Source organism: Acinonyx jubatus, chromosome D1 (genome assembly GCF_027475565.1).
Source record: "Acinonyx jubatus isolate Ajub_Pintada_27869175 chromosome D1, VMU_Ajub_asm_v1.0, whole genome shotgun sequence".
Lineage (NCBI taxonomy): Eukaryota > Metazoa > Chordata > Mammalia > Carnivora > Felidae > Acinonyx > Acinonyx jubatus.
In genome coordinates, this window is record NC_069390.1 from 97,092,303 (window position 1) to 97,119,450 (window position 27,148).

Sequence of the window (27,148 nt, forward strand, 5' to 3'; positions counted from 1 at the left end):
TTGTTTATTTTGGGGAGATAGAGTGGGGGAGGGGTATAGGGAGAGGTAGATACAGAATCTGAAGCAGGCTCCATGCTCTGAGCTGTCAGCACAGAGCCCCACGTGGGACTCGAACCCACAAAGCATGGGATCATGACCTGGGCCGAAGTAAGACACTCAACTGACTAAGCCACCCAGGTACCCCTGTAAACAAACTATTTTGACATAGCAAAGCAGTGTACAGATACAAAGTATTATTTTAGATACCTGGGACCACAATTCCCATTGTCTTTTTCTTCACTGTTGTTTTGCCTGAGAATCTGTGGAAAATACAAGATGGTCCTTAGAATTAATTCAGTTTAACAAACCATAAATATTAAGATTTTGAAACAAAGAAATTTAGAAACCCTCTAGTAAAATCTAACCTCATGACTGGATGTCTTCTATTCATTGTGTTCTTACCTACTTTTCTCTCCTTGTTTTCCAGTTGTTTTTAAGGTGTTCTATAATACTTAGTTTTACAATGTTGTCCACACATTTTTTCCCCAAATACAAAAGCCTTTTGGATCAGATGGGTGTCATCTGCATTTGAATCTTTTTTTAAGAGATGGTGACTTTGTTGGCTGTAAGATTATTGGACAATGAAGCACTTAAAATTACATCCTCAAAAAAGCTTGTACCCTGACAGTCTGGAACCATATATACTACAGATTGCTTCCACACATCTTTCTTTGGTGCAACCATCTGTGACTCTAGTTCTAGTTCTGAATGCTATCCCCCAGAGCTAGCATAACTATGCCTTTCTAAAGGCATAGCTTTATAGGAGCACAGACTTCTTTGGAAGGCCTAAGAATCTACTGTTTTATTCTGCTTAACATCGTGAAGCCTTACAGAGTCAACTCTTGAACAACAAGGGTTTGAACTGCATGGATCCACTTATGCACAGATTTTTTTTCAGTATTGTAAATGTGTTTTCCTTAGAACTTTCTTAGTATTTTCTCTAGCTTACTTTATTTATTTACATATAACGTACAAAATGTGTTGATTGTTTACCTTACCAATATCAGGCTTCCAGTCAATGGTAGGCTGTTCGTAGTTGTAGAGGAGTCAAAAGTTATTTATACATGGATTTTTGAGTCTGCCGCGATGCAGAGGGGTGGAACGGGAGGGAGGGTAACAGTGCCTGTAATTCCCTCGTTCAAGGGTCAACTGTTTACTTCGAGATGGTTGAAAATGACAGCTCTTACTGCTTCCAGACCCTACGTACAACCTTTGAAGACTTTTTAGGTAATGACGAAATGGCAAGTAGTCCATTATTGAGGGAAACATGGAAGTTCCTTATTGTTGGCAACAAAATTTCTCAACTATTTTGAGAAATTATTTTGTCAACCAGGTCTAATAAAAATTGATAGTTTATTGATAGCTAGGAATTATAGCATCCTTAATCCTTTGCAAATCATTCCTTTTGCTAATGTAGATTTCTTATGACTCTAGGAATTGGTTTCCTAACTTTGCAGAAAAGTGTTTTAAAAGTATTTCCTCATTGGTTACTGTGGCAAAATTGGAGTGTGTTCCTAAGTTAGAGACATTTTTGAAATTATTATCTTCCATATCCTTTTTTTTGGGTAGCACTAGATACCTATGAGAACCATTGCCATTGTCTATGACCATACTACCCTGAACATGCCTGATCTCATCTGATTTCAGAAGCTAAGCAGGTTTGGGCCTGGTTAGTACTTGGATGGGAGAACCATTGCCATCTTCTTCACCATAGTCATACTATCTTTTCCCTTGAGATTAATATTGTTAAGGCTCCCTAGCACTAGGAGGTAAAAAGAAGCAGCTACTCCAAAAGCAGCTAATTGGGCAATTTTCAGTTTTTTTAGGTAAGACACTTTTGTCAAATGCCTCTCAGTATTAGGAAATTGGGAAGTGTACTGTGCTTTGGTTGTAGGCGACAGAAACCAACTTGGGCTAACTTAAGCAAAGGGAAATTTCTTGAAAGAGTATCAGAGGAGTTCACAAGAGTGAGAAAAATCTAGAGAAACACACTTGGAATAGACCAAGAACTGAGGCAGCTGTGAAGGGCTTAGAAAGCTACAAATTGTTATAGGATGTACTTTAACAATTTAAATTCTAAGAAGGGAGCATGGAGCTGGCCTGGCTTCAGTTGATGTCTCCTCTTTGGCTAGAGTGTCCGGTGGGGAGATGCAGTTCCTCAGATGGAAGTTAGGGTGCTACTGGGAAAGGGAAGATGAATCCTAGGGTAACCAAAACACAACAAATACTTAGTGGATAAGTCCCTAGACCTTACAGTGGAACATGGACTTGGGGAGATAAGGTGGCAAAATCAGACCTCAGATTGTAGGGTTATCATGGGTTTTTTGATAACTTGATTGAGATACAAATCCCATATCACAGAATTCACACATTTAAACCATATAATTCAGTGCGATAGTATATTCACAGTTGTGCAACTGTTACTGCAATCAATTTTAGAAAATTTTCATCACCTCAAAAAGAAGCTGCTTTAGCAGTCTCCCTTCATTTTCCTCTAGCCCTAACCAGCCACTAATCTCAGTGTCTCCATGGATTTGCCTGTTCCCCACATTTCATCTAGATGGAATCCTAGCATACATGGTTTTTTGTGAGTGGCTTCTTTGACTTAGCATTTTTTAGGGTTCATCCACGTTGTAACATGTGTCAGTCCTTGCCTTTGTATTGCTGAATAATAATTCTGTTGCATGGCTATACTACATTTGGTTTATCAGTCGACAGGGTTTTTTTCTGCTATTAGCTATTTTGAATAATGCTACTGTGAACATTCATGGACACGTTTTTGTGTGGAGAGGTTTTCATTATAAAACAAAGTACCTAACTTGAAAGGATATAAATAATATAAAGTATCTGAGTGCCGGACACACAGTAAGTTTTTAAAGTTTTTTGTTTCGTTCCTTCTTTCTTTTCTCCCTGGTAGCTCCCATGATTTTCTCTTGGGTTTCAAAGCTGTCTGAACCTGACTTGAATTCTCTTTCTTCATATTACCTAATCTTCCTAGGAAACAGTGGTGAGAGACGGTGTGGATGTATTGAATTCCCTGCTTGCTAATCATAATGGTTACCATATGGGGCAAATATATGTGTATCTTAAAGACTAGTTTACTTGGTTTAAAAAACAAAAAAACTTTAAACAGTTTCTGTAGACTATAAGCCCTTATCAGAGAGTGCAGGGGAACGGAAGTCAGTGCCTTAATCCAAGTTAAAAGGTGAACCCAAAATGGGAATTAGGATACCCCTAAGCTAATTCTGACCTGCCTCACTTCATTAAAAGTTTTATTCTTTTAAAGAACCTGACTCCAGGGCTGCTTGGGTGGCTTGGGTCAGTTAAGTGTCCAACTCTTGATCTCAGCTCAGGTCTTGATCTTAGGGTCGTGAATTCAAGCTCCGTGTTGGGCTCAGGGCTGGGTGTGAAGCCTGCTTAAACAAATAAAATAATAAAAATAAAGAACCTGACTCAGGATGTCACTGGGAGACCCTTTTATCCTGCTCTAGAACTGAGTAGTGTGCACGTAGCCTATTTAAAAACTGTAGAAGATAGGGCACCTGACTGGCTCAGTTGGAGAGCATGCATCTCTTGATTTCGGGGTTGTGAGTTCGAGCCCCATATTGGGGGTAGAGAGTAAATAAATAAATAAATAAATAAAATGAACCGTGGAGGTAATAGGCCTCCAGAGCAACTGAAGATTAACAGAGTTGACTCAAAGTAGGAGGAGATTAAGACCAAAGAGTCAAAGCCAAGGATTTTTCTTTGACCTGCTTTACTGTGATAAGCAGAGTGCTTAATGCTGGTTGTAGGAAGAGAGGGTAACAGAGTATTGTCATTGGACCATTTTTTACGTTGTTTTGGCAGCTGTGTTTCTTTTTCTGATAATATGGAACCCATCTGACTCCTGTGATGGGTTCTAGGTAGAATGAGTACCACAGTGGAAAAAAATGCAAGTAATGATGTTTATTACTTAAATGTTTGTATAATAACTTTAAAGTGCCAGAGATACTTCTTTTGGTTATTAGCTCAGGCATAGAAACTGTTAAAGTGGTAATAAATCTCTTTCCTAATTTATTTTCCTAATTTTTTGGTTTTAGAAATTAAAATTTTTAGTTTTAGAAATGGAAGTGTTCTGCTTCTTCCCTGTTGATACCTATTCTCATTTTTAAATTTCTCTCCGTATATGAATAATTTTCAGTAATTTTGGGGAGGCCTTTGCTATTTAGGTGATTTGTCCAAATAGGAAATGTTATTTTTACAAAATACACTTGACACAGTAAGCTAAATGTGAAAGTGAAAAGTCAGTCTCTGATGTGACCATCGATGGAGATAACTGGAATAGAATTGGGCCTCCAGTTGAGCACGCTTCAGGACAGAGAAGTTGCATGTGAAAACATTGACATTGTGAACTTATGTAATAAAATCAACTAGGAACTAAAGTTAAACTTTCTAGCTGATTCCTATTTTTTGCAAGGATGGGCTGCCCAAGGCACAATTTTTCATTGTGTTTAAATTTAAATTGGCTTCCTAGTCTCAAAACATACAGTCTTACCTTTGTATTCTTTGTATCACTTCTTCTCCAGTTTTTAATTGTGAGATGTCCTTTGCTTTTTTTCTGTTTATTCAAGTCTTATTTGTGTGTCAGCCCAGGTTCCTCCTTTTCATTTGTTGTTTTCTTTGTTTAGATGCCCAGCTTCCTTAGGCATACACATTCTTGCACGTACAAATTCACGTATACAGTTTGTATTACATTGGGATACAGTTTATACTGTATGCAGTTCTGATCCGTATTGGTTGGCAATGTTGATGACATTGGCTGGTAATTTACCTCTGCCTATTCTTGTAAAATGCAAATGTGAGACACTTTAAAGTTGTACCAAAGAGGTATACCTTCAGTGCATTCAAAGAATAATTTCCTTATTAATTGTTTTTATTCATGAGTAATTTTCATTTTCTTGTCTCTTAGGAGGAGAGCATTCCCATTGCTTTATCTGGTAGGGATATCTTAGCTAGAGCAAAAAATGGAACAGGCAAGAGCGGTGCCTACCTCATTCCCTTACTTGAACGGCTAGACCTGAAGAAGGACAATATACAAGGTTAGTTTTGTTGTGGTTTTTTTTAAGTTTATTTATTTATTTTGAGAGAGAGCACAAGCTGGGGAGGAACAGAGAGGGAGAAAGAGCGAATCCCAAGCAGGCTCTGCACTGCCAGCGCACAGCCCAGTGAGGGGCTCAAAAGTCATGAAGTGTGAGATCATGACCTGAGCGGAAATCAAGAGCTGGAGGCTCAACTGACTGAGCCACCCAGGTGTCCCAGTTAGTTGTTTGTTTAAACTAAAAATTGCAGTTTGCACCTTGGAGCTATGTGGAAGATGTTACCATCTTTTTTTTAGTCAGAATTTATATAATGTGGAGTTAGTATTTACCTATCCTTTCATAGCTTGGGGCCCAGTTGTCTTACAAAATATCCAGCTTTTGGAAAGATTTCTAGTTTTCAGAAGAGTTTTACATATTACACAGTTTTGATAACATTCCAGTGAAATAGGCAAAATAAGCATTATTGCCTTATAGATAGGAAAGCTAAGATCATGAGAAGTTATCTGACATTGCTACTTAGAAATTATGGAACTGAGTTGTTTCTTGTGGCACCTGTGTGTCTGCAAGAGCTCATGAACTTTTTCTTCTGTATAAAGCCTTGTGGTTTTGGAATTTTAAGAGCTTAGGAAGTAGAGAAGAAAGAAATTTCCATAGCTGTACGCAGAGCAAGCTAATAGAGTTAGTTTTTTTTTTTTTTAAGTTTATTTTTAAGAGAAACAGAACGCAAGTGGGGGAGGGGCAGAGAGAGATGGAGACACAGAATCCAAACCAGGCTCCAGGCTCTGAGCTGTCAGCACAGAGCCGGATGCAGGACTTGAATTTACAAGCCATGAGATGATGACGTGAGCCGAAGTCAGACACTCCACCAACTGAGCCACCCAGGCATCCCATAATTTTTGATCTCTAAAGCTTTTTCTTAAATTTTCATAAATTGGTCTTGATCTATAATGATCATTTCTTCCATTTTCCCTTTACCTACCTTCATGTGATTTAAATGGAACCTGGGCAGCAAGAGTTTTCTATTCAGGTGTTTAGACTAGTGAATCTTTTGGTGAAAAATTAATAAACTTTGGGCTAGTTTTTACCAACTCAAAAGAACCCTTTAAAGGTTTGTAACTAAGGAGTACCAGGTTTATATAGCAGTGCTGCTGAGGAAAAGTCTGAATCTGCAATACTGTAATAGGTGGGTTTTTTTGGTTGGTTTTTTTGTTTTGTTTTTTGTTTGTTTTTTTGGTAAAGGAAATTTACTTACTTGACTTTTCAGAATCAGGCCTATTATGATTCAATTTTCTAAAATGTCCTGAGTATCTAGATTGCAAGAGGCAGTATTTCTGTAGCTTATTAAAAACTCTTAAAATATGTTTTCTTTTTTTCTGTTTTCTAGCAATGGTGATTGTTCCCACTAGAGAACTTGCTCTACAGGTCAGTCAAATTTGCATCCAGGTCAGCAAACACATGGGAGGGGCCAAAGTGATGGCAACCACAGGAGGAACCAATTTACGGGATGACATAATGAGGCTTGATGACACAGGTAGGAAATGATTGCTCTAAGGTGGCCTGGCTCTAAGTGGAATTACATACGCAGGTGTTTCCTTTTAAACTTACTAAAAATTGTTTTTGAGAATTAAGGACCAGAAACATTGCAGTAGAAAAATGAGTAAAGGAAATGACCATTTCATTCGAGAAAAAAAGACAAATTGATATTAATTGGAAGGATATTCAGCCTTCCTGGTAATTTTTTAAATGTAAATGAAAACAGCAATTTGATACCATGCCTATCCAATTGGCAAGACTAAGAAATAGTAGTAACCAATAATAAAAGTTTGAGAAGAAACAGTCTATCTTGTAGCATGGGGGTATAAATTGATACAATTTTTATGGTGAGCAGTTTGTGATTATGTTTTGAAATTAGGAGTGTATATATTCAAGAATCTTTCCTGAAGAAATAGGCAAATGCAGGGTCAGGTTAGTGCAGTATGGTTTGTAGTACTAAAAAAATTGGAACATCCTAAACGTTAGTGGAGATTGGCTAAATACATCGGGGTGTAGTCTGAATGGAATTCCCAAAGCTGTTAAAAAAATTAAGCTGAACTGTATTCATTTTCATTAAGAGTTCTCCAGGATACATCATTAAGTGAAAAAAGATAACAAAACACCAAGCATGAAATTAACTTATATAAAATTATACATAAAGTTTGAGTCAGAATCTTATATATGGTTGTCATCTGGTAAATTACTTACCATGTGCTTCATACTGCACAGTTACTTAAAATGATTGTCTCATTTCATCTTTGTAATAATCTTCTGAAGGCCATTCCTCTAGATTAGAGGGAAGCAACTGTACCAAAAGCCTGGTATGCCTTTGTTATTCATTGGGGATTGTTTTAATACAAGTATGCCCCTTATTTGGAGCAGGTGATTTGGCAATCTGTTAGCTCACCCCACATAGAAGTGAAACAAGTATTTTCTGGCCAACCTAAGATGAAATGAAAATCCATATCCTAAAACACATCTTTGCCTGTTTGTATTATTCCTACCTTTACAACAGTGTTTCTGATAAAATATGTATGATAAATCTTTATTGTATCGTGTTTGCCTAAGCTAAAATTAATGAGAATACATATTTTCTAATTTTGTGTAGTGCATGTGGTGATAGCTACCCCTGGAAGAATCCTGGATCTTATCAAGAAAGGAGTAGCAAAAGTTGATCATGTCCAGATGATAGTGTTGGATGAGGTAATGTCTCCTTATTTGGAAAGTATTATTTTGTGCTTTGTTTAGAACTGTCAGTGAATGAAGCAAAAGCTCTTTGTGTTTGTGAACCTTTTTATTTATTTATTTATTTTTTTCAACGTTTATTTTTATTTTTTTTGGGACAGAGAGAGACAGAGCATGAACGGGGGAAGGGCAGAGAGAGAGGGAGACACAGAATTGGAAACAGGCTCCAGGCTCTGAGCCATCAGCCCAGAGCCTGAAGCGGGGCTCGAACTCATGGACCGCGAGATCGTGACCTGGCTGAAGTCGGACGCTTAACCGACTGCGCCACCCAGGCGCCCCTGTGAACCTTTAATAAATGCATGACTCTTGTCAATTCAAACTAATTTGCTTATAAAACCCATTTAACTTTTTAAAGGCAATAGGTGATAGGTATTTATAGGAAAAGTTCAGCCTTGGGTCTTTTTCTTAGGGATGACAGATAGTTTGTAAGTTTTGTTTTTATTTTTCAAGAAAAGTAATTGTTGAGTACCTTAAAGCCAAATTCATTCTAAGTCTCTTTCCAATCACTAATACATCTTAAAAGACATGTAATGTCTCTCACCCCTCGTTTAGTATGTCTTCTTTTCTTCTCCCCTCCCCTCCCCTCCCCTCCCCTCCCCTCCCCTCCCCTCCCCTCCCCTCCTCTTCTCTCCTCTTCTCTTCTCTTGTCTGAAAGAGCAAGTGAGAGTCCCAAGCAGGCTCCATGCAGGGCTCAATCTCACAAACCGTGAGATCAGTGAAGATGCTTAACTGACTGAACTACCCAGATGCCCCTAGTATGTCCTTTGTACTGTTTGGTTTTTCATCTCCAGTATATGTGTTATCTCACCAGGTTGTAAGTGCCTTTTAAGAACTTACTCTGGCTCTGCATTTGTGGGATCTGGCAGTGTTTTTGTATATAAAGTCTATGGGTGTTAATGTTTTTGAAATAAAGTTGCTTTCCTATTTGATTTGTGTCTTAGATAACTAGATCAGGTTATTGTAGTCTATCAGACAGGTTTTTTTATCTTTGAGTAAGGAGAGAGAATGTTTATTAATGACTATTGGCTAGCAATAAGTACTGAACATGTTTCTTCATTTACTTTTTACACCAACCCTGTAAGGTAGGTATCCTATAAAGTAGTTAACAATAAGTGAAATTTCTAATTTTAAAGTTGTGGACTGAAGTATTGGGTGTAAATAACCTGCCAACATAGCTAAAAAGTCAAAGAGACTAGATTTCAACTCAGGTAATTTGACTCTGCAGATTGTACTCTCAGCCATGTACTGTCTCTCATGGAAATCACATTAAAATTCTGTTATGGGGGACGCTTAGGTGGCTTAGCATCTGACTTTTGATTTTGGCTTAAGTCATGACCTCACAGTGAGACAGAGCCCCAAGTGGGGCTCTGCACTGAGCACGGAGCCTGCTTGGGATTCTCTTGCTGCCCCTCCCACGCATGCACATTTTTCTCTCTCACTGTCTCTCAAACTAAATTAAAATTCTGTTCTAGGATTTTTTTTTTGCCTATCTAGAATATGGTATTATAGATTATCCACCTTCTGAATCCCTGGGACTGTGTCTTGGTGCCATCGGACTGGATGATGTTAGAGAACTTACTGTTTTACAACCAGGAGTATTACATGAATGCTCTTGGATGATGCCTTACTAACCAAAGACCTTAAACACTAATTGTTTTTGAAATTGTCTTTTCTTTGTACTGCAGGCAGATAAGTTGCTGTCACAGGATTTTGTGCAGATAATGGAGGATATTATTCTCACGCTACCTAAAAACAGACAGATTTTATTATACTCCGCTACTTTTCCTCTTAGTGTACAGAAGTTCATGGTGAGTATAAATCTACATGGAAGCAGTGCCATTCTGTTGCCCACAAGTATACCTTTATTCATAATTACATCCTGTAATCAGTCTCTACGTTATGCTGATTGAAGTTGTTGGCTTTTTTGTCAGCTGATCAGTTAAGATTTGTTGTGCATAAATTAACTTATTTTTTTAGTTGTAATAGTAATTTGATTAAATTATTCACTTAGCGTTTGGTGTCAGGCTGACATATAATCATTGATACTGGATAAATTGATTATAGTGTGATCCTATATACAAAGCACAAAATAGGAACTTAGCTACATATCTGAATGTTAGATCTTCCATTATATGGTAACTTGTTTCCATCATAGATTATGTATACTTTGAAGAGAAGAGATCTGCATCCCTTTAAAGCGATAGTTTTATCAGAAAATTGTAGGGTATATTTTGAGTTCCAGAGATACACTCTGCTTTCATTGAATTATATGACTCTTCTTTTTTTCAGAATTCCCATTTGCAGAAACCCTATGAGATTAACCTGATGGAGGAACTAACTTTGAAGGGAGTAACCCAGTACTATGCCTATGTAACTGAGCGCCAAAAAGTACACTGCCTCAACACACTTTTCTCCAGGGTAAGTAATGGGCTTCAGCTACTGAATATTATAACCCCAATTAAACAGTTGTGTCTATTTTTCCTACCATTTTCAATATAAAAAACAGTCCACAGCTTTTTCTTAAAAGGTAGTTTGGGTTGTTGATCTGAAGTTGATACAGTATGATGTCAAAGGTACTTTTAATTAGATCCTAAAATAATTTGACCTTGATTTTATAGTTGCTCTCATTATCTGCATATTCTGTATTTGCAAATTTGGCTGCTCCCCAAAATTTATTTGTAACTTGTGATCAATACACACGTGCTACTGAAGTCATTTGTGGATACTAGTAGTACAATGGAAAATAACAGCAGTTGTGCATAATCCCAACTGAGATTGAACAAGGTGACACACTGCCTTCTTATTTCAGCTCTCATACTTGTCTTTCTTGTAGTCTGTGCTACATTAATGCCACATTTTTTGCATTTTAATGTTTTGGTTTTTGTTTATTTCATGGTTTTAATTAATTAATTTATTTATTAACATTTATTTATTTTTGAGACAGAGGGAGACAGAGCATGAACGGGGGAGGGTCAGAGAGAGAGGGAGACACAGAATCTGAAACAGGCTCCAGGCTCTGAGCTGTCAGCACAGAGCCCGACGCGGGGCCTGAACTCACAAACCGCGAGATCATGACCTGAGCTGAAGTCGGACGCTTAACCGTCTGAGCCACCCAGGCGCCCCTGTTTCACAGTTTTAAATGGCTCCTAAGCTTAGTGCTCTCCGTCGCTCCTAAGCACAAGAAAACTGATGTGCCTTGCAGATAAACTCTTCACAGCCAGGCAGGAGTTACACTGTTGGCCATGAGTAAATAAGGGGTCTTTGAATAGCAACACACATAAGATTATCTGTTGATGGATTGGTGAAAAAGATGTGACTAGAGGCTCACAGGAACCTAATCCTTTATCTCTCCTGGGAGCAGTGGTTTTGTATTCACGTGTTCAGTATTTTTTGTTTTTTTCACATATCCAGTGTTTGTGGCAACTTTATAGAACATAATTCTTGCATATAATGAGAATTGAATGTGTTGTAGTCTTGATGATTTTTACAATTTTGCATCTCTGTTGTGTCATGAGATTCTAAGTCTTAGACCGTATTTTTAACATCTATCGGTCACTATTTTCAAGATTTGGCAAAGTAAAATGAAGGTTTTTGTTTTTCTTTCTCATATCTTTTTTTTTTTTTCCCTTTAGCTTCAGATAAACCAGTCGATCATTTTCTGTAACTCCTCTCAGCGAGTTGAATTGCTAGCCAAGAAGATTTCTCAACTGGGTTATTCTTGCTTCTATATCCATGCTAAAATGAGGCAGGTGAGTATAAAACTGGAACTTGTGTGCAGATTTTTAAAATATTTTTCTAAGTATTTCTTGGATTCTGTTTTTTGTTTTAATGCTCCTCCATATGTCCTAAACATAAGAATGAATTATTCCTTAGTAAGCAAGGGACCTTTCATTGTGACCTCCGTGGTTCAGTTTTCTGGCTATAAAACATGGTATACACACTCTTCCCTCACAAGGTTGTTAGGAAGATGGAGATAGTTTATAAATGAGTTTATAAATGAGTAACTATTGTAAACTATTGAGCATGATACAAATATGAGATTTTACTCCCTTTCCCAGGTAATGCAGATTTGCACTATTTAATACAGTAACCACTAGTCACATGTGGCAATTAAAGGAGTTAAAATTAAAGTTTGAAATGTAGTTCCTCTGTCACACTAACCACATTTTAAGTGCCATGTTACATGTGACTAGCAACTACAGTTTTAGAAAGTACAGATATAGAACACTTCCATCATTGCAGAAGGTTCTATTGGATAACACTGCTCTAGATTTTTAATTTATGTACCTCAGCCCTTATGTTTTTCTTCACTGTTTGCCTTAAGGGCACAATCTCTAAATTTTAGAACTAAATCAAGAGTTTAAAGAAACGCAGAACTATAAAAATAAGATTTTTGTGTGTGTGCTAATTAAACATTGTGAAATTTTGTGAAAGAAAGCAGTTCCTGTAGACTAACAGATTAAGAGCTTAAGTTAATCACACATACGGTTTTCAAAGCAGCTTGAAAATGGATCAGATATCATCATGTGGACCCTAATAATAGAAATTGTCACAGGAAATGAATGTATTAAGGTGTAGAGAATATTTCCAACTGGAAAAATGTTGCTTTGAATGAAAGGAAAGATGAGTTTGCCAGATGATAGATTTATTTCACTTTTTTTAGAGTCATTATGTATGTGTTTTCATTTTTGTATTTTAATTGAAAAGTAAATTTTTGTTTTTGCATACAGGTAACTCAAAAGACAAGTAGTAGATGTTTAGATCAGGCCAAACTTCTGTCATTTTCTGTTTGAAACATTGAAAAAATATATACACAGAAACATGGTGAAAATTGTTGCTTAAAACCCAGCAAAAAAAGATAAAAAATACCCTTAAGAGTTAAGATAAATGGTACATGAAGATACGTATTAAAGTATGTTTTAGTTGCTTATTAATTCCCGTGGGAAACTAATATATGGTTAACTTTTTTATCTTTTGTTTTTAACTTAGGGGTTTTGAATTGGCTCCTCTCTCATTTGTGTAAATTTCGGGTATACTAAACTGTTTGGATAGGAGAAATTAATGATAGGAAAATTAGGGTTATGTGTATGAGATTTAAACAAACCAAGTGCATTACTTTGTTCCTAGGAACATCGAAATCGTGTATTTCATGATTTCCGAAATGGCTTATGCCGCAATCTTGTTTGCACTGGTAAGTATTTCCGTGTTTACCCCTTGGTTTTCTCTTTAGTTCTGCTCTGCTTTCTCTATCCATATCTTCCATCAGAGTCTGTGACAGAGTTCAGCTCACCCTAATACCATTTCTGGAATTTCTGAAGTTGAAATGAGCTTAATTCCTGAAACTAGTTTCCATATCTGAAACTGCAGAACACTTGTTGGCGCTCATACCTCATCTCTGTCTTTTAAACAGTTGTGGAATTTGTGTGTTTTCTGAATAACCTTAGCATACAGGAATAAGATGTATGTAGTACATGCAAAATAAATTAACATTAAGAAACTATGTTTTGGAAATTATTTACTGTGGCCTCTTAATTTTTTTGCCAGAAACAGACTAGTGTATATTTTGGTGTATATTTAGTGTACTGAACTTCAACTCGGGAGCCAGGTGGACATTCAGAACAGACAATGAGTATCTTTCCATCTCTACACTGGAAGTACAATCTTAGTATTGGTATGAGATTAATCATCTAAACTAGGCTTCTGGGTAGAGAAGAATCTGGATTTAAAAAAAAATTTTTTTTTAGTGCTTAATTTTGAGAGAGAGAGACAGCAGGGGAGGGGCAGACAGAGAGGGAGACACAGAATCTGGAGCAGGCTCCAGGCTCCGAGCTATCAGCACAGAACGTGATGTGGAGCCTGAACCCACAAATCAGGCGGCCCAAGGACTTTTTTCTGTAATTGAGGTACACATACACAGAGAAATACAGTAATTGTAAGGATATCATTCAGTGACTTTTTTTTACATAAAAAAAAATTTTTTTTAATGTTTATTTATTTTAGAGACAGAGCACAAGTGAGGGAGGGGCAGAGAGAGCCAGAGACAGAATCGGAAGCAGGCTGCAGGCTCTGAGCTGTCAGCACAGAGCCCGATGCGGGGCTCGAACCCACGAACCACGAAATCATGATCTGAGCTGCAGTCAGACACTCAACCGACTGAGCCATCCAGGCACCCCTCAGTGACTTTTTGCATATGTATACACCCATACAACTATCACCCAGATCAAAATGTAGAGTAGTTCACAATTTGAATTTGTTAAAATGCTGCTCTAGAAATAAACTCCAAATTTTTACTAACGGAATATTGAATTTGCTAATCTACAAGAACCAAAAAAAGACTATCAGGTGTCCTTGGTGCTTCCAGTTTACCTTTTTCTGTCTTATATCTAACAATACAGCTGTGAATTAATACATGTATGTTTACTTTACCAGCAATTCTAACCTTTATATTGAAATAAATGGAAAGGATATTAGACTTCTAGAATTTTTATTTGTATTTAAAAATTTTTTTTAATGTTGGTTTGTTTTTGAGAGACAGAAAGAGAGCGTGAGCAGGGGAGGGGCAGAGAGAGAGGCTGACACAAAATTGAAGCATAGACTTAGAATTTTAAGATTAGGGTTCAAGTCCTACCCTTTTTAACCTGTAATCATACGACCTTGGACAAGTCATGCTTTTCTTTTATGCCTTTTTTTTAATCTGTAAAATGAGATGCTTTAAACCAAATTCTGAACAAATATGTATTTTATTTATTCAAAAATAGTTTTTGATATTCAACCAATATTCTGCCAGGTAGTTAGTTGGTGCTGGAAAAATATTACTCCTCAGTTTTATGTCTATTTTACCATAATTAAAAATTTTCAGATATATACACACATACTCCCTGCCCTTGGGGAACCTATAATGTAGAAAAGGAACTAGTTCACTGGTGAAATGTTGAGAGTTGTTAAGCAAATTCAGCATGTGCAGACAGAAAACAGAAGAGTGTTTAATGTCATTAAATAAGTACTGAATAACGTATGTGTACAAAGTGTATAAATACATGCGAAGTATCACTCTTTATTTCAAGGACCAATGGTTTAATCAGAGGTAAAAAAGATAAACAACCTTGAGAGTCTAAAGCAGGCCCTGCAACCTTTTTCTTTAAAGTGCCAGATAGTAGGTATTTTAGACCTCGTATACCATAAGGTCTCTGAAACAAGTTACTCAGCTCTGCCATTCTAGCTTAAAAACACCCTTAAACAGTACAAAAACACACAGGCATGGTCCTGTGGCAGTAAAACTTTATTAAAACAGGCTTCGGGTTGGGTCTTCAAGGGGGTAAAGTTAATTTGCAAATGTGAGGTGTGTGTAGGAAAAAAGTCCTAAATTTTCATAGGAAGGGAAATTAATTAGCTGTGGTGATCTGAGAAGAGCTGGAATTTTAACTGGCTTCATAAACTATATAAGTTTTAGACTTGAATAAGGAGTTTTCAGTTAGGGGACTGGTATAAAACATGATCCATAGAGGGCTTCAAGAACATGCATTTAAGGAAAGATAAGTGGATGAATTTCATGGAGGGGGTTTGAGGACATGTGTTAGAGAAGTATATTAGGATCAACACGTGTAGGGTGGAGGACCTTGTATGTCAATCTTACATTTTATCCAGAGGCAAATTAATGAGTTACAAATTCAAAGTGGTATTTTGGAAACAGTAGTCACCATTGTGGATTATTTTGGAGTGTGGAACTGATAGAAGCCCTAAAACCTAGTTATTAGTCTATTGTAATTGTTTCTACTTGTAGTTTTCATAGCCTAAATTAGCGTAGTAATTGGGGAACTAGAAAAGAGAAGGTGTGGCCTTGGCGCTAACCTCAGACTTGTAAATCACTTAGAATGAGATGAATGAATTCTAAAAGTGTAAGTAATTACTCTTAGTGGCTTATCTCTTCTTTTCAAAGTATTCTTGGTTAATCTATTTTGATCTTGGATTGAATACTAAAAATTACTGGTTACTCCTGAGACTCATTTATAATGAGTTTGTAGCTTAACAGTCATTCTGATCTCTTCCTGCATTTGCAGTTACCTTACACCGTTTCAAAAAAAAATTTATGGGACTTAGGAAAAGGTAACTTGGCTAGCAGAAAATTATTTATGATAATGTGCAGTAAAGATAATGCTAGTAATTTGCAAGTACATTTAAAATACCTAATGAATTAGAACTTAGGTTGCACTAGAAAGACATGTTAAAGAGTATTGTGGTACCAAGAAACATGCTTAAATTGAAAGATATAATGGAGATTCTCTCTTTCTTTTTTAAGATTTGTTTACCCGAGGTATTGATATACAAGCTGTGAATGTGGTAATAAACTTTGACTTCCCAAAGCTGGCAGAGACCTATCTCCATCGTATTGGAAGATCAGGTGAGGAAAAGGAAGATGTTCTTCTTCTTCTTCTTCTTCTTTTTTTTTTTTTTTAATGTTTGTTTATTTTTGAGACAGAGAGAGACAGAGTATGAACAGGGGAGGGTCAGAGAGAGGGAGACACAGAATCCGAAACAGGCTCCAGGCTCCGAGCTGTCAGCACAGAGCCCGACGCGGGGCTCGAACCCACGGACCGCGAGATCATGACCTGGGCCGAAGTCGGACGTTAACCGACTGAGCCACCCAGGCGCCCCAGGAAGATGTTCTTCATGGAAGTGTTTGGAGAAGTGTAATCACTAAATTCTGTTCTTTTGTGAAATAGAGTATACTAGCAGTGAGAACAGTGAATTAAAACTAATTTAGTTGTTTGATATTTAAAACTGATTTCTATTCTAGAGCATTTAAGAAAAGTTAAAATAACTTTATATGTGCTTAAGGTGAGGGAAAATTTAAGCATATATATATATATATATAAAGCATGAGAGGCATGCTTTTCTCAGGTGGTGCAAACTACTGTTGATGTTTTGTGGCAACTTTTGACATAAATGAGCATCTGTTTTGTCATTTGAAAAAGGTAAATGAGGGTACTACTTAGGGCGTGAAACAAAGTTGTAATGTGTGTATGAGACCATAAGTGGTTTCGTACACTCACAGTGGCAGTGAACAAAAACAGTCCTGTATGGTTTTGCCACTAATAGACTTGCGTGCACACATTGATTCTCATATTTAACTCATTTTTATTAAAAACTGTTTTTCTTTAGGTCGCTTTGGTCATCTTGGCTTAGCCATCAACTTGATCACATATGATGATCGCTTCAACCTGAAAAGTATTGAGGAGCAGCTGGGAACAGAAATTAAACCGATCCCAAGCAACATTGACAAGAGTCTGTATGTGGCAGAATACCATAGCGAGCCTGTAGAAGATGAGAAACCTTAACAAGCATGTGCGTACCTGACAGAACAGTAGCTAAGTGAGTGTGATGTTTAAAGAAAAGAAAGAAACCAAAATCCCCTTTCCTGGGGAAAATCTGATGTGGCGCTACATATAATAACAATGATAGAGTAAAACACAGGTTGGCATAAATAAATAAACTGGGACCTGTTGGCTTGGGTGAAGTTGTGGTCTCATTAGAGAATCTGTAAATCCTGTTCTTGAATGCAGTCTTCCTGTGTAATGTGATATATGAGGAGTACTTAAGACAAATCCATACTTCCAAAATAATGAAAGCAAAGAATCTTTTTTAGCGGTTTGAATATGAAAATATTTCTTGTCTTTCCTTTATCACTCAGTCATCTCTCTGTTGTTAGCATCACTCTTAATTTCTACTGGCCACCTTAATAAATCAGGTTAAAAATTTTTTTTTTTTTATGTTTATTTTTTAGAGAGAGTGTGTGCATGTGAGCAGGGGAGGGGCAGAGAGAGAGGGAGACCCAGAATCTGAGGCAGGCTCCAGGCTGTCAGCACAGAGCCCGACATGGGGCTCAAACTCATGAACTGAGTGAGATCATGACCTGGCCCTAAGTTGGCCGCTTAACTGAGCCACCCAGGCACCTCCTTAATAAATCAGGTTAAATTACCTACACTGCCTCATTGCCAAATGTGTAATCAGGCTGTGAGGATAATTGTCTTTTTTTTAACTGCCCACTCTGGTTTCCTGCACCATTTCATTTCATTGTTTGATGACTATCAACTATCAGGCTCTAATACTGATGCTCAAAAGAAAGCTCAACATAAAGGAATATAGGCTATTTTGCAGGGTTTTTTGTAAGGAAAATCTGATTTGAGAGATGATTGTTTCCAAATTAGCAATAAACCTTTTACCTGTTATTTTTAAGTTTCAAGTTTCTAAGATCCTCTCTTCGCTTTAGTCTTTCTTTCCCCTCCCCTCCTTAATTGAAATGTCAAACACAAAGCCCTCAGGCAAACCTAAAAGTAGGCAATGTTTGCTGGTGTGTTGGTAGGCTGTTGAGTTCGTGGAAGGTTAAAAAAAAAAAAAATCTTGATTTTACTTGTTTTGGATCCCAGAACTTTCAGGCTCTCATTCTATCTCTGGGATGCCTAGCAGAAATTCCTTCATCCTAAATGGATTCTGTGGGAGGCATAGGCTCAGTAGAAGCTACTAAGAGCATTTGGGATGGAGATTGTGAAAAAGTAGGTACCCTAGTTCGTTGCTTTCACAAAAGTTAATTTTAGGTTTCTTCCTTCTTTCTTTAGGCTTTGACAAACTACAGAAGGCTCGTTTGGATCTGTGACACATCGTTTGGGGGGGATGCTCTTCTCTTTGTGGGTTTTTCATCTTCTTTTATTTTGGAACTATGAAGACTTAAAAGAGCTCAGACATTTTTTCTTTTTTTAACTGGTGAAGAGAAAAAGCTGAAAAGAAGGAATTTACCTTTTTTGTTCCACTTGTTTGCACTGTGTGCTGACTGAACATTAGTTGCACTAACTGCTGGTTTTTAAAAAATGTTTTCTGGGGAAGGGGGACAAGGAAGGAGGAGGAAGAAGAGAAGGGGAGAAACCCTAAAAAGAGAAGAATCTTGATGAACACACAAGCTTGTCTACAATTTCAAAATTCTCCAACAGCTGACTCTTGAGTGCATTTCAACTTCTCCCTAATTACTCATCCGTTTTTTAAGCCTGAAGAGCTTATTACTTATTTGTGCGAAGTGCCTTATGCTATGAGACCATTCAGAGTATCATCTTTTAGACACAGCCCAAGGAATCAACATAGTAATTCTTTGCTTTTTTTCTTTTTTCTTTTTCCTATCTTTTAAAAATTTTTTGTCTTTTCATTTGGTTTCAAGTTGAAGTCTCTCCCTTCCCTTTTTACCCAGTACTCAAGCCCAGGGCTGGAAGATGAAACATATTAGTAATGTTAAACACCATTTTCTTTTTGTTTATGTGGAGGAGTTGATATGCAACTGCAGTTCATCCGCACTGTAAATATATGTATTTAAAAAAAAAAAAACAATCCCAAGTAAAAATTTCTTCTGGGCTGAGTAGATTCCAACATCATCGCTCCCAAAGGAAAGAGCAGTCTATCATTGCAGGAGCCATATGACACGCCTTTGTGCTCTGTAGCAGAACACTAAAGACTGGTTTACATACGCTTCCATTAGCAGTTATGGCACTTGATGTGTAGACATGTCAGAGCCTTGACCCTCTTTCCTCAGTGGCAGAGCGTGTCCCATAGAAAATTGGGTGTGTATACTTGTATAAACTTTGTAAATAAGTTTTTTTCTGGGTTCATATATATATATACATATATATATATTTTTTTTTTGGATGAAGGTTGCTGGGATTAAGGGGATTAGAGTGATTATGGGAGCAGCTAAAGATGAGAGGGGCTCAGTTTTCCGCAACACTAAATTCTAAAAAGTACTTTTGGCCTCTTGCTGTAGAGAGCAGACCTCTGTGGGGACCCTGTGTTGGAAGAGGGACCCAGAAGTCTGGGATTCACTGTTTGCTGCCACACTGTATCATCTGATACCTTTGGAGAACACCTGCGAGAGAGAGCAAGGAAACTTCAAAAACCTCTGATTCAAGATGCTAGTTTTGAGAAGCTCTCTCTGATTGTGCTTCTTCCCCCTTCTTAAAAAAAGTTTGAGGAACTTTTCAAGCTCAGCAAAAGGGGACAAAGATTAATCTCCCTTGCAGTGTGGGGATTCAGTTGAGTGGCAGTGTCTGAGCAGTGTATGTACAAAGCATGGATTTGCATTTCAGAATACTAGCCAGTACCAGCTTTGGTAACGTTAGCAGTTCTGGAGCTTACTTTCTGTGGATCACTTCCTATACTCTGTAAGTGTGTTGCCCTCCGCCCACCTTGATACATAAACTTCCAGGAATGGGCAACTCCTGAGAGCTGTTAACTTTCACGCTACAGAAAGCTGCTTGCCATCCTCTTGCTTTGTGACAAGAATTATCTGTCATTTTGCATTGTAAATTGCTGGCAAATGCTTTACAGTTAATAGTGTTGCTTTAAATTGTGCCCCTCCCAACATGCTTGATGTTTGGCCTGATCTCCAGGCAAAAGGAGTGAGATGAATCAAAACCAGTGAACTTTTTTTTTTTAATGTTTTTAATTCCCTTTTAACCCAGTGTACTAGGTCAGTCAGGAGGCATCTAGGGTTTTAAAAAAAAGCAAAAAAATAATATGAAAAAAATCTGATTGCCATACTGCATTTTTCTCCAGACCCTAAAATACTACAAGATAAATCCTGCATACGCTTTCATGCTTAACTCATCTGGGTAAAGAAATCAATTATTCAAAGTTGCTTTTTTTTTTGACTCTTGCCTAGTTCTAAGCAAAACTATTTGTGACTCACCCAAAACTCCTTAGGATCAAAATCCTGCAGATGCCTCCTGATGAGACATAGCCCTAACTCCTTAAAAAAACTGTAGCAAGAGCTGCACAGTACAAACCCCAAAAAGAATAAGCTCAAATATTTGGTATCCAAGCTATGTTCTTTCCAGCCAATGTTGGTTACTAAATACAAACCCTAATTAAGGAATCCTTTTCTTCCGGGGAGGGGTGGGGGGAGGGAATTTAGAAGGCATCAACTTTTGACCAAAAAATCTTGTCCTTGTACTGATGCAGCTCTCTCTTTCTCCCCCACCTCTGGCGAGATAAGAGGGATCATTCATTATAGAAGAAAAGCTTGTAAATGCAAATTGGTATCTCGCTAGAGAGTGTGTGGGTGACAACAAACCGCGCAGTCTCCTTTGCCATCCTCAGACTGTGCCTGGTGCCACATGCCTGTGGGGTCCCTCTTAAAGCACAGACTTAACTGAAAGTATTACTGAAGTATATAGCCTCTGATGAGGAGTGGCACTTAAACTATCTGGGACACCACTATTGGACACAGTCCTGTAGAGGCAGCTGTCCAGTTTTGGTGCTTGACTCTTGAATAGGAATTGCTAAATGGAAAGATGCTCTAAAGACTAGGTCAAAGCCTAGTCTCTCTTTTTTTTTTTTTTTTTTTTTTTTAACACCCCCCCCCCCCTCGGGCTATTAAGGGGTATTGTTACTGGAAATTGTTTTTGTGTTCTTTCCAATATTGGCTGTTTTAAGTAATGGCGCTATTTTTTTTCCAGTGGTTCATTTGAATGAGACTTCCCTATTTTTAATACTTAAATTATGTCCAACTCATGGTTTTGCCTGTGGTGTAGTAGTTGTGTAATGGTTTATGGATCATTACACACCTTGATGCCTCTGGGCCTGTTTAGTTTTTCTCTTCCTGTATATTTTGATGGAGAAACTTTCTTGGCTTTCCTTTGGGAATGGAATAAACTTATTCTAAAATGATCTCCCATGGGAAGAAGTTAAGGGAGAAGGAAATCTAAATATGTCTCTTAATTATTTTCAAGTTGGTCCCAGCATCATCATATGGGTGGGCCCCAGTGGCTGGAGGGAGGGGGGAGGCAATTGGTTATCAATATTATTTTTTTCAGAATGAGATGGGAGCATCTTTCCTTTGCTGTGTGCTTTGTGTTTGATACCATCATGCTTGGGTCAGAACCAGACAATTCAGCACAAAGCCTTGAGTGTAAATTGGTTGGAATCAAAACATCTCATTCTGATCACTTTGTTTAGTTTTTTTTTTTTTCTTTTTCTTTTTCTTTTTTTTTTTTAATAGGGGTGGGAGGGAGGTTACTATGCCCCAAAAGGGAGGGTGTCTGCACTAAGGATTTAGAAACACTTTGGAAGCTCATAACCTCATCAGAAATGGCCTTTAGCCACACTCCTGACCTTATAGATGAGTAAAAAAAGATGAAATAATTTTGGGGGAACTAAGCCATGTTATTTTAATTTGCTACTTTTTTCAACGTTCTGTGTATGTTAAAAATTGTTACTGTGGAATCATTTTTTGACAAAACACTTGTCCAGCAAAATTTTGGCTTCATGGGAGCTGAAGTCAGTCAACTTTTAGGTGAACTTAAGTGGACTTTGGTGAGCTTGTATCCTACTTTATATCCTTAAGAATTGCTTTTTAAAACTCCCAAAGAAAAATCTCTGGTCTAAAAACTCATCTTTGGGGTAAAGGGTTACGTGTCCAAAGGTTATAACAGTTCATGAGGTTAGAGGGAGCTAGCCTGGCACCTGGACTCTGCCCCTCCACAGCTGACAGATTCCAGCAGAAGTGTGTTTAAATTCTCCAGTAGACAATACTGGGCAGGGAAAGGGAGGGGGTAGGGGCTGGGTTATTAAGATACAGGCTACTGTATTTTAACCAGTGGTTGTGTGGGAGGGGTGCCTGGAGAAAACAAAGTCACTTCCCTTTTTTGAAACAAAACTAAAACTTGAAAAAATACTTTTTTGTTCAGTAAAAATGGAATGGAATTCTAATGTCCCTAGCCACAAGGGACCAGTTCCACTGAGAAGTGAACAGTGGGGACTCAAAATTTTGAAAACATTCGGGGAAAGGGAAAATTGGCTTTTTGTTAATTGGCAAATGTTCCAGTGGGACTCTGTTTTTGTCGGGATGTATTATGTTGTATGTACACGTATATGGACCAGAGTCTCTGCTGAGTTTAGAAGGTTCAGAAAAAAATGGTTGATAAAATCTTGGTTTTTGTTAATTTATCTCAATAAAAGCCCACTGGAACTCCAAATGTGTGTGTGTATGTATGTGTGTGTGTGTGTGTTTAGGAATGCTTGCATTTGAGAACATTTTACTAAAGTAATTCACATGATGTGGCGTTAAGACATTCCCAGCACTACTTCTGTAAGCCCAGTTGAATAAAATCTGAGTGGGCACCCTCATTCAGCGTAGAAAACGTCTACCATCTTCCTTTCAGTTTTTCAGTTCTCATTACCTAAACCGAAGCAAGATAGTAATCATTTGGAGAGATGTTAGTCCAGGCTACATGGAAGTGAGGTATCAGATGTTTCAGTAAGCTAAACATACCCACGAAGTCCACTTAGGAGTGAATCTAATGGTATGAACAGAATTTGTATGTTTAGAAGCACAAAACACTGATGAGAGAAATCAAAGACCTAAATGAGAAACTTAGATACTTACAGCTGAACACACAGCTTTGTCCCAACCTCCAAAAAAATAGGTATAACTAACAAAAAGTGTGCAAGAATTGTATCCCAAAAGCTGCAAAAATGCTGATGAAAGAAATTCGAGGTGTGCTGTGTTCATGGAATGCCATAACAATTTTGAAAAAATGAAAGGGCTTATTACCTGGTTTGAAAAGTCAGCTACAGCAAAGTTGTAAATCTACTTCTTTCACTACAATACAGTGTGTGTGAGGAAATGTAGGGGGACAGGACAGCAACCTTCCCAACTAAAGAGCAAAGATAAAATTGTAAAAGTGCCACCAACAGAGACTTGAAAGTTGAAACATTGGTTGTTCCTACCATATCTTTCAACACCTGTGCGTTTGGTTTATGCAGAAGACAAATGGATTATAGAGATTGATAGTGGATTATGATGACTTCAAGTGCTATCCTACAAGTGCTTTTTTGTTTTTTTCTGGAGAAAATCACATCCTCTTAGGCCTGGTATGTAGCTATTGATGTGTTGAATACTTCCCGCCCCCCCCCCCCCCCCCCCCCCCAGCAAAGACCAGCAATACAACTGGCAGAACCAGCAATATGACTTCATTGTCCTACGTCAGGGCTCTATTACCGCTCTTACTGGTCTACAGAGACTTTGGTCACCTCTGAATTCTACAGGATATCATGCTGGCCCACTATATTATGGATGTGATGATATATAGCATCTACCTAGATACTTTAATAAAAACTCAAGCATGCTAGAGGATAGGAAATAGATTTAAAACATCGTGGACCTGTGTCAGTGGAATTCTAGGGATCCATAGGACCACGGTATGTTGCAATATCCCTTTCTAGGTGAAGGACAAATTGCTACATCGGGCCTCTCCTACTGCCAAGAAAGGGGCATAATGTCCAGTGGGCCTCTTTGGATTTTGAAGGTAATCTATACTTTGGGTGTGTCACTTTAACTTATTTGCTGAGAAATCTGAATTGTTGCCTTTTTTTTTTTTTTTTAACGTTTATTTACCCTTGAGAGACAGAGTTGAGAGAAGCAGAGAAAGGGAGGAGACACAGAATCTGAAGTAGGCTCCAGGCTGTCAGCACAGAGCCTGACATGGGGCTCGAACTCACAAACCATGAGATCATGACCTGAGCTGAAGTCGGACACTTAAGCGACTGAGCCACCCAGGTGCCCCTGAATTGTTGCCATTTTTAAGTGTGGCCCAGGACGAGAAGGCTCTGCACCAGGTCCAAGCTGCAGTACAGGTGGCCCTTAGACTGTATGATCGAGCAGATCCAGTGACCTTGAAGTACCTATGGCAGGGATGCTTGTACAGAGCCTTTGGCAGGCTCCTTTAGGATTTTGAAGAAAAGCTATGTCATCCTGTGACAAAAACTACTCCCCCCTTTGAGAAACGTTTCTAGCTTGCTCTTGGGCCTTAGGGAGGACTGAATGCTGACCACCAAGCATTACCAAGTTACCTGAATTGCCCATCATGAATTGGATGTTGCCTGCAAGCCATCAGCAATTTTGGGTTCTGCTGGTCCAACAGTCTTAGTTCCCAAGAGAGGAATGCCCCTCCAGAGAACTCGGCAGAAGTTCCGTTAAACTGGAAATTGAGATTGCCACGTGGGCTTCTGCCTACTTTGGGCTTCTTATGCTAATGAACCAACGGGCTGCTTTGTGGTGATTGATCCAGATTTGAAAGGGGGAAATTGGGTTGTGATCACACAAAGAAGGTAAGGAAGAATATGAATGGAATGCGGCAGATTTTCTGGGGCTACTCTTAATTTTACCATATAATGTGACAAAAAGTGGAAAACCACAACTTAGTACAGGCTGGACTAGTACTAGCCCAGACCCTTCAGGAATGAAGGTCTGGGTCATTCCTCCAGGCAAGGGATCAGGACTATCAAAGGTCCTTGCAGAGGGCAAAGAAAATATGGAATGGGTGGTGGAAGAAGGAAGAAAGAAATTATAGATACCATTTATGACCACATGACCACTTGTAGAAATGAGTATAATAATTATATTTCTTACTATAAGCTTTACTAGGTATGTATTAACTAATTCTCTTTTTCTCTCTTCTCATTCTACCATCTAAGATGTATCAATAAAGATTAGAGGGAATTTTGGCCTACTTTAGAAAAGGCTTGAACATCATCTGAAGATAATGTGACATAAGAATTTGTATCCTTGGGGCACCTGGGGTAGCTCAGTCAGCTAAGTGTCTGACTCTTGGTTCGGCTCAGGTCTATTTCTCATAGTTTGTGGGTTTGAGCCCTGCATCGTGCCCTGTGCTGATAGTGCAGAGCCTACTTCGGATTCTCTCTCTCTCTCCCTCTCTCTCTCTTTTTCTCAAAATAGAAAACAAGAATGTGTATCCTCTTTTGGGAAAAGAGTATGCTTTTGATTTTGTGATGAACAATGGAGTATGTTAACCAGAAACATGATTTTGCTGTTTATTTGGAAGTTAAATATGGTTAAAAGAAGTGTGACTGAATGTCAGATTAACATAGGGTGGAGGGTTGTGGTTTTGTAAATTGTTTGCTGGGCTAATCTGGACCTGCCTTTCCCAGAATCCCCTTCCCTGTTTGGCTAGGGATCAGAGTTGGCCCAAAGAAAATTTGCACAAGATCTGGGAGGTGGGACTGAAGCAGCTTGCATTAACAATATAAAGGCCATCATGGTCAGAGGTGATAGGTGCCAGAAAGTTCTAGTTTCCCCTTGTTCTTTTTCCTTGTTGTGCATCCTTCTTCTTGTTTCTCCCTTGTCCAACTCTCCTTCCTTATTGCTAGTTCTGCTAAAGAAGCAATCCCAGACCCGTTACCAGACTACTCTGCTGTGAATTCACAGAGTGTAGCCATGAAGAGACAACAGCCTTCCATCGTCTACTCCAGTCCCCTCTGTGATCCCATTCCAGCAGCTGATGTGCCTCACTTCCACATTTCCCTGAAAGCACTAACTTGCTCACCAAGGCTAGTGTCGAACAGGGCCTATGAGTGATTCCCCCCCGCTGGTCTGGTCTTCCAACACGGTTATTTGAACCATTACTTCTCCAGTCTCTTCTCCAATATGTGAAGCAGTGACTCTCAGACTTCAACCTGCAACTGTATCACCTGGAGGGCTTATTAACACTCGTTTGCTGAGTCTCACCTTCAGAGCTTCTGGGTCAGTAGGGCTGTGGTGGGGCGTCGACATTTACATTTCTTTTCTTTTTTTAAATGTTTTTACTTATTTTTGAGAAAGAGAGGGACAGCGTGTGAATGGAGGAGGGGCAGAAAGAGAGGGAGTCGCAGAATCCGAAGCAGGCTCCAGGCTCGGAGGTGTCAGCACAGAGCCTGACACGGGGCTCAAAGTCATGAACCACGAGATCATGACCTGGGCCCAAGTCGGATGCTTAACCAACTGAGCCACCCAGGCACCCCTAGATATATACATTTCTAACAGACTCTCAGGTAATGCTGCTTCTTGATGCTGTTGGTTTAATGACTGCACTTTGAGAACACTGGAGCAAAATCTAATTCTTATAATAAACTCTTTATAATATCCATTGTAGTTCTGCATTCCTTGACTTAATTCTGGCCAGCATAGAACCCCAGAGCACATAGGGGAAAAACAGAAATTAAAAACTATTAACGTGCAACTAGGGACATGCCAGTGACCACTGGGGAGCAGGACTGCTGTCTTCCACTTCCTGCCAATGACCAACAACCAACGACACACAATATATGAAGGGACAGTTTTCAACACCGCTGGACACCGGCCAATGAAAGGCAGTGAAACTTGAAGATGAGAAAGATGAGATGAGCCAGCTTGCTGATTGTAGTATGGTTATGATCAC

General features: G+C 38.5%; 1 protein-coding gene and 1 non-coding gene across 6 annotated transcripts in view; one reads left to right on the forward strand and one right to left on the reverse strand.

Annotated features, from left to right (window-relative positions):
* Positions 1-22,909, forward strand: part of DDX6 (DEAD-box helicase 6) — a 35,888-nt gene extending 12,979 nt beyond the window's left edge. For 3 of the 5 annotated variants that reach the window (XM_053204001.1, XM_027036669.2, XM_027036668.2), the window contains exons 5-14: positions 4,991-5,120; positions 6,505-6,651; positions 7,762-7,856; positions 9,584-9,706; positions 10,188-10,316; positions 11,531-11,647; positions 13,026-13,089; positions 16,195-16,296; positions 17,058-17,267; positions 18,512-22,909. In XM_053204001.1, the coding sequence (XP_053059976.1) occupies positions 4,991-5,120; positions 6,505-6,651; positions 7,762-7,856; positions 9,584-9,706; positions 10,188-10,316; positions 11,531-11,647; positions 13,026-13,089; positions 16,195-16,296; positions 17,058-17,233 (1,083 nt within the window). In that variant the 3' untranslated portion in view covers positions 17,234-17,267; positions 18,512-22,909. The remainder of the gene's footprint in view (positions 1-4,990; positions 5,121-6,504; positions 6,652-7,761; positions 7,857-9,583; positions 9,707-10,187; positions 10,317-11,530; positions 11,648-13,025; positions 13,090-16,194; positions 16,297-17,057; positions 17,268-18,511) is intronic. The other 2 variants (XM_053204000.1, XM_053204002.1) reach the window with 1 other exon arrangement.
* TRNAC-GCA (transfer RNA cysteine (anticodon GCA)) lies at positions 13,982-14,066 on the reverse strand. The gene has a single exon. It is a non-coding gene; the product is annotated as a tRNA-Cys (tRNA).
* Positions 22,910-27,148: the final 4,239 nt, after the last annotated feature.